The sequence below is a fragment of the Pygoscelis adeliae genome, unplaced genomic scaffold (genome assembly GCF_000699105.1).
Source record: "Pygoscelis adeliae isolate BGI_AS28 unplaced genomic scaffold, ASM69910v1 Scaffold7, whole genome shotgun sequence".
NCBI classification, from domain to species: domain Eukaryota; kingdom Metazoa; phylum Chordata; class Aves; order Sphenisciformes; family Spheniscidae; genus Pygoscelis; species Pygoscelis adeliae.
In genome coordinates this window covers 3,116,281-3,124,160 of record NW_008825268.1, presented here as the reverse complement: position 1 = coordinate 3,124,160, position 7,880 = coordinate 3,116,281, and the positions used below count along the sequence as shown (strand labels likewise).

General features: G+C 45.2%; 1 protein-coding gene across 3 annotated transcripts in view; it reads left to right on the top strand.

The window, feature by feature from the left end:
- MAP2 (microtubule-associated protein 2) overlaps positions 1-7,426 on the top strand; it is a 73,058-nt gene extending 65,632 nt beyond the window's left edge. For 2 of the 3 annotated variants that reach the window (XM_009329655.1, XM_009329654.1), the window contains 4 exons: positions 4,185-4,277; positions 5,828-5,909; positions 6,403-6,515; positions 7,211-7,426. In XM_009329655.1, the coding sequence (XP_009327930.1) occupies positions 4,185-4,277; positions 5,828-5,909; positions 6,403-6,515; positions 7,211-7,426 (504 nt within the window). The remainder of the gene's footprint in view (positions 1-4,184; positions 4,278-5,827; positions 5,910-6,402; positions 6,516-7,210) is intronic. The other variant, XM_009329656.1, reaches the window with a different exon arrangement.
- The last annotated feature ends 454 nt before the right edge of the window (positions 7,427-7,880 follow it).

The following is a 7,880-nucleotide window of genomic DNA, read 5'->3' as shown; positions in this document are numbered from 1 at the left end:
AAGTAGTGAGAGTCAGTGAGGCTGTACTGTGTGTACGTCGGCACACAGTCTGCCCTGGACTTCACTTCTGGACTACTGCTGAGGAGTCATCAGAGGACAGAGTGAGGGTAAGGTCTGTAAAGCTTCCAGGGCTTCAGACAGAAGCCATTTTTATCCTTGGGCAATGTGGTTTTGTGGAATAAACCCAGCATTGTCTGTAAGGCTTAATTTTTCCACTGTGGTTTAACTTCACATGGATATGACAAATGCTGAGGAACCTCAGCTTGGTCCTGATCAAAATACTAATTTCCAGGCCCTGTCCAGCATACCTGGCCAAACCAGCATCCGATCAGAAGAGAATGTACACATTTCAGAATGGCAGGTCAGCGCAAGGGTTATGAGGGAGCCTGTGAGGACATTGTCTTGTTGGGATGTTTAGTGAGTGTGAATAGAAAGCAGTCCTGTTTCTGCCACAGACTAAAATGTTCCCTTTCCTGAATGAGAGCATGAGCAGGCTTGGTCTTTCATTTAATGTGCAGCACAACTGAAGTGCATATATGTACATCCCTACCACACCTCCACCCACACACAAGATGTACATACACACTCAGGAAAACAGAGACCTTCCTGTGAGTCGTAGTGTTCATGCTGTCTCTGTCGCAGGCAGCTGCATCATCTAATTCCTTTCATCAAGTGCCATCATAAAAGTTTACCATTTTCTTGTCGTAGCTCTGTTCCCTTGGGAGGCAGTTCCAGAGCCTCCCTGCTCTGATAGTTACAAATTTCCCTCTAGATTCCAGCTTCAAATAATTCACAGTCAGTTTACATTCTTTGTTTGCAAGCCAAAGTTTCTCTTCAGCCTAAATAGTTCCTGTCCCTCTCTGGTACTCTTCCTCTGATGTTTACAGTCTGGTTTCTCAAAGGAAACAAAGCTCGTGCAGTCATGCTGTCTGGCTGGCAGCCTCAGCCTTCCTCAACTCATTTGTAACTTGTTGGCCCATTTCAACCAGTGCTGGCAAGGGAGCAGTGGTTAGAAACACAGGTGGTCCCTCCAAGTTGGGTGATAGTCGTTGACTGGATACGAAATGGAGACTCAGCAAAACACTGTCATTGGGGGAAAGGCAATGACTCAGCCCCTTCTCCACCATCAGACAGAGACAACAAACAGCAGGCCAATTGTGTATTGGCTTCTATTTGCCCAGTCTAGCAGACCTGGGAGAAAGCTTGGGAGATATTGCTGGCAAGAGGGGATAGGGCTTGCTGAAGAATATAGGATGGAGGGATTAAGCAGTTTAAAGCCTTAATCTGTAGGAAACAAGGCTCCATTAGTTTGTGGAACACTTAGTTATAGAGGACAGTCATGATTTAAATATGTGCAGGGGTATTGATATATTGCAGGATAGGGAGAAACAGATCATCAGGGAAAACCTGGATCAGTGCAGTTCCTCCCTGTGCCAGATGACCAGCAGAACACATCCACATCACTCAGCTCACTTCAGCCCTCAGCATAGGACATAAATGATATGTCTCCTGCTGGCCTCTCTACACAGGGACACACTTCACCCAGTGAGACAGAGAGTAATTGAGATGATTGGTCCTTTACATATCTGCTAGCCAGGTCCATGGGCCATGAGACTCATAAACTGTCAGACTTCTGGGTGCAAATCAACCTTTAGGCCCTTCATCAAAGGCACCCGCTCAACTTATCACCTTGCTTTGGATCCATTTTTAAGCTACAGGCCCCCAGTCCACAGCGCTGAGGTCTTGTCGTGACCCCTAAGTCAGCATTTTCAGAGCAAATGCATCCCTGTGGCCGTTGCTAAGAGGTGCTGCTGATCCATTGCTGAGAGAGATGTGCTCAGAAAGTGCTAGGAAGGCTTTCGGTTTTGCCCAGTTGTATCTAGCCAGAAGCTCCCTGGGAGCCAGGTCTGACTGCATATCTGACGTGTGTTTCTGTAACTGATGTGACACCTGTCTTGTATAGTACTGGGTACATTTTTAAACCAATAGTATGTTGAGAGAAAGCACAAGCATAAAACTCTAAAGGCATTTGCTTTCATGTTTCAGTGGACTTTGGTTTAGTTGGACGGATTAAGCAGATAAGAGAGAGAAAGACAGAAGTCAGTTTGCCTACTGAAGATGCCCTTCTCAAGGTGATCTACCAATTGTGGAGTTTTCTGGTGCTGTCATCCTCCTTATTGCTGAGCATGCCATCACCACAGATCTTTACCTATTAAAGCGAGAGAACGCTTAACATCCTAATAGTTTGACTGATGTAGTGGTTACATTATATGTAATGAGGGGGACCCATGAAACGTCTTGCTGTGAAGAAATTCTTCACATAGCTGCAAAGTGTGGCCCTCTTGAAAATTTATTCTTGGAGTTTACTGGGCTTAAGTCACTGAGCTCCAGGTGCTCAGTGCCAGAGGATTCAACTTGTTATCTAAAATGTGACATTATCACCACTGCAGGAGCCAAGAGCTACAAAATCTGATATCCCTGTAAGGGGGCAAATAGTCTTTTCCTAGTCTGGAGAGGTGAGGCACAGAGGGAGTGATTTGTCTCAGATTTATCAGGGAGCCTGGGGCAGTTTGAGGACCTGAAGCAGAAACTGCACAGCGTTCTTCTTCCTCCCACTGACCACTTCAGCTGGTTTGCAGCTGCTTTGTGTTCCTGGAGTGGTAAGAAGCCTCAGTAAAGTACCCTGGTGTACCTGTCCTCCTCTCTTATCTCAATATCAGTTAGTCACTGTAGGTTTACCTACAACAGCAGCCAACAGGAGTGTGCTAAATAATATGCCAGTGAAGGCTCTACAAGTGCCATTTAGCAAAATGAATAGGTAATGCCCAAAATTGCATGGCTTTCTGTAAATTCATATTGTATATTAATAACGTAGAGATAAATAAAATCCAACATAACATTTGAATAAAGACTTCATATTTAACCCAGAGAAAGAATATGCCGCATGGGTGGCACTCTTTAAGTAAGTAAAAGCTCCTGGTGCAAAGAAGGCAGGTGCAGCCTTGGCCAGAAACACCTTCTCACACACCTGAAAAGCCTAACACTAGTGAGCACAATCCCCTGCCCTTGCTCAGAAAGAAGTCTGGAAGTGGTGTGTGAGACACACACTCAGGTGTGTGCCCTGCACCTGGTTGTCCCTGCCTACTGGTAACTGCCATGCAGCAGCACATCCTTCCCCGGGAGGACAGTCATTGGTGGCACCTGAGTTCTGTCAGGTGGAGGAACTGCTTTGGCATGGGGGTCAAGAAGGGGGTCAAGCACGGGACAGCTTGGCCTTCTCTTCGCAGAGTTCACCTCACTGTCATATGCCTGCAGTGCATCTGTGGCTAAGGTAACACAGAAAAAATGTGGGCTCCTGGCATCTGTAAGGGAGGCTGGCACCATCAAGGGAAAGTCGGGTACTTGTTCTGCCAGAAACAAAGAGCACAGGGGAGAAGCACAGTGCTGCTAGCACCAGAAAGTTGTGACCAACTTTATGGGCAGCACCAGAAATCAAGAAGCAGTGATTGCAGCTGTAGGTTTCCAGATGCTGTTGTTTTCTGCATTGCCCTTTAGTAAATGACAGTAAAGAGAGAGAGCAGTAGAGAGCTCCGACTTCAGTTTAATTAATTTTGTCAGTCCCCTTTCACAGGACACTCTGAGGGTTTGTTGTATGAATGTAGCTGCTGTGATGGCTCTATGGCAGAATGACAGGCGAAATACCTCAGGATTTCAACCCGTGCCTGAGCTGGCTGGATCTGGGATTTCTGCATCGAAGGCTGGAGTGCTGAGCTGTGGGAAGAAGGGTTTCCATCTTCTCCTTGTGACCAGTTCAGCAGAAACACTGGCCATCACTCAAGAGAGCCTAGGACAGGCTGTCCAAGGACTATGTCCAGTCCAGGCAAGCAAGGAGTTCTTTGAGCTTTTCAGGGAAAAGCCACCTCTCATATCTCCCAATATAAAAGTTTTCCCCTTTGTATTTCACCACCACTTTGTGAGGTAGAAAAAAGAGCAGCATAGTGCATTTACATATGCTGTGTTAACATACTAAGCATACAGATTGGCGTGGTTTACTTTCTCACATTTCAGTACAAGTGTCAGAAGAAGGATTCACAGCAGGAGGAAAAATTACCCTGGTTCCCTTGACCTGCACCCCGGTGGAGTGTGTGTATGGTATATAGTAAGTTACCTCCGATTCCTTTTAGGTTAGGATTTTAAACAAGAAGATCGATTTTAGCGATATTCAGTCCCGGTGTGGTTCCAGAGATAACATCAGACATTCTGCAGGGGGAGGAAATGTAAGTAGTACAGACACCCTGTGAACAGGCATCTCCACTGTGGTAACCCACCTTGCACAGCCAGACCCCTCTGTATCCCTTCCTCTGAGCGCTACTTTCCTTCTTGTTACTGTTTCACGTGTGAGTCGAGCCTGGTAGTTGTGTGAGCCCTGTGTATGCAGTGGTGGCCTCCTGATCTTTCTCCACAGAGCACAACACGTTTCCAGAACTTGGACAGGAAAAGGAAATGAGAGAAGAAGGGTTCTCTCTAAACGCCCAAGGGTGCTGGCAGTAAAAGTTCAGTTTGAGCCAAAATAGTTCAGTACCTTTCATGGGAGTGGCCCAAGAAAGTTATTTCCAGAAAGAGACTCCAGCTCACAGTGAGACTTCAGCCTCACAGTTGGTCATCTTCTGGTGTGTCAGTCCTTCCTCAGCTGACCTGAGAGGAAGAGGAAGAAAAATAAAACATAAGGACAAAGCAAGCTCAGAGAGTGTGATCAGCCAGTGTGCTGAGTGCTAATGCTAATGCCACAGCATTATTCCAGTATAACAAACTGAGGTTTCTCAGGGTTTGACCAGACACCCAGTAGTTCTAGCAGTCACGCTGGAATAGCTTAAGGCAGCTCTGACCCCTCTGATGGAAATGATCAGATGGAAGAGCTGATGGTGTGGGCATGTCTGATCCAAACAGATTCAGTACAGCCACCAGTGCTGGCTTAAGTCATTGCTGGTAATGTGAGCAATCCAGTGGCGTTGCAGTCATCCTGCAGCTCCTGTCTGGCCTGGAGGGGCTGCAACTTCTTAAGACCTGCTAACATAGTCACTGTGATTCTGGGCCGTGTCTGGGAGCTAGCTGGGAGCACAGCAAGGCGGGAGTGTCACTCTGTGGCTGTTCCCAAGCTGGGCTCAGCAGAGTCATGGCAACGTGGCTGGCAGCAGGGCACAGAGCAGCAGGAGGAGGGAGGGTGCCTGTGCTGCTGCCTGGCTGAGCGGAGCGATGCCACTGCTATCTGGTGAGCACCATCGAGCAGGGTGGCTGAACACTCAACCAGCTCAGGTACAGCTTCAGGAGTCACATTTGTAGATTCATCAGATTCTCCATAGTGGATTGAGCTGAAATGCATACCGTATTTAGATACAGAAAAATATGAAACAGGTGGTAGAGGAAAGAAAACAGTCACTGAAATATTCCTAGTTGCCAGGATGCACATTGAAGAGCAGAAGCAAATGGCATGGGTCCTGCTGCATGCAGGGCTTCAGAGCATCCACCCTGGGAGGAGGCTCAGAAACATTTTAGAAAGAACCCACAAGCTGATCTGCTTTGTCCTTCTCTTCTTTTTGCTAATAGTAAAGCTTAACCAGCTCTGTCATTTCCCTAGGTGGGAAGGAAGCTTGCTGTATTAATCCAGGTGTTTCCTCCTTTGTGGCATGGTCTGTTTTCTACTAACTGTCTCTCCTTTTCCAGTGGTTTGCAGAGGCTTGGGCTCTTCCTCTGCAGGGCTTGGCTTTTTATTTATTTCATTATTTTCATTCCTGTAATTTGTGTGTGTGTGTCTGTGCACTTTTGACAGGTACAAATTGTAACCAAGAAGATCGACTTGAGTCATGTGACTTCCAAGTGTGGCTCGCTCAAGAATATCCACCACAAGCCAGGTATTGTATGAATTTCTGGGATGTGGGACAAAGCAAAGACCTAATCCTGTTATGGATGATGCCATTCTCTTTTATAGTCCAAGAGAAAGTAAATACACTTTGGTAATAAAAATAATATTCTTAAGTAAATATATAAAGACATAAAGGTATGGGACCACCTATTTTAGAGAGTCAATAAAAAAATAATGCAGGATGCTGCTGCGGCATAACATCACTTTGATAAGATACTGAAATGCAGACTGAAGATAGCAAAATACTTAAGCATGTGCTTAAATCCCGTGAAAATCAGTAGGGCTGCAGCACATACATAGGGTTTGAATATGTGTTGAAGATTTTATATTTTACTGAACTTGCAGTGTGGTATTCTGTGCTTCTTTAAAACCATTAGATCTCAACTAAAAGGGAAGTAACATGAGTGCATCTGTGTGCATCAGGCCAGACTTTCGCCTGAGCCACTCCAGCCTCTTAATCTGTATTTCCTTTTTCTGTGTAGGAGGTGGGCGTGTGAAAATTGAGAGCGTGAAACTGGATTTCAAAGAAAAAGCTCAGGCTAAAGTTGGTTCACTGGAAAATGCCCACCACGTACCTGGCGGTGGTAACGTCAAGGTAAGGGGACAGCCATCAGAGAAAAGGCTACCACTGTGCCCCTGGCCCAGTGAAATTATTAGAGCTGTGAATTCCATGATGGCCCTGAATTGAGTAGGAAACATCTGTTTGTTCTCCTTCAAGCACATTCACATGCCATTTGCTCCCTTTGGAATTTGGAATGACCAATCTCACATCCACATCTAAGCTGAGAGTGAATCTTAAAGTGAAACGTCCTGTAGTTTGTGCGCTGGCTTTCCCCCTAGGGGTAAACCTTGTTTGTGACCGTTGTACAGCATAGGTATGATCTAATAAGTTTGTAGTATGGGTATCCCAGGGGATCAGGACTGCTTTGTGAAACAGGAGGAAGACATCTTGAAAGTAAGATCACTCCACAAACATTTGTAAAAACGTACTTCAGAAACAAATCACAATACCCATAAAACGTCTATTAAGTTCATACAGCTAGGAGCAATGGTACTGCACATTAAGGCATCCATCAGAGACGGAAATGGTAAGAGAATGTAACATAGTAAGTCAATGTATATTAAACAAGGTGAAAAAATCTTCAGTTTCAATTATTCTAAGGAGTGAAGAAGCTTCAATCCTTGTAAGAGTTCTTAAAAGTAAACAAAATGAGACCCACATGATGATCTCCAACGAGATAATTTGGTGAATATATATAATGTGTTAAATTCTTTCCTTTCCTGGAGCAGATTGACAGCCAGAAGCTAAACTTCAGAGAGCACGCTAAAGCCCGTGTCGATCATGGGGCTGAAATCATCACGCAGTCACCAGGCAGGTCCAGCGTGGCTTCGCCACGCAGACTCAGCAATGTCTCGTCCTCTGGAAGCATCAACCTGCTTGAATCGCCCCAGCTTGCTACCCTTGCTGAAGATGTCACAGCAGCCCTCGCTAAGCAGGGCTTATGAATTTGCTCATTTTGCATTGTATGAAGTAATAATATTTAGGCATGAGCTCTTGGCAGGAATGGGCTCAGAGCAGGTGTTACATTCATTCTTTACCATGTCTAAAACTAAGTCGCATCCCAGGACTTGTAGTTACCATACACTTAAAAAAACAGAAAAAAAAATTAAATAGATGCAGAAATTGGCCTAATCTCCATTTACAACAGGAAGACACTGGCTTTATATGGGTATACAACTGCGGTATGTTACATTGGACAATTATTGTTGCTCTGCTCTGTCTTGCATGGAGTACCGTACTATGATAAAATGCATTTTTACCTTTCATGTGCCTGAAGGCCATCCACCTCTTTCTGAAAAGCCTTGTTAATATCCCAAGTTGCTCATTTCACTGTTCTGTTGATAGATGGGGAAATTAAAAAGTTGCCCATTGTAAGTTATTATAGGTTAAATTAACAGT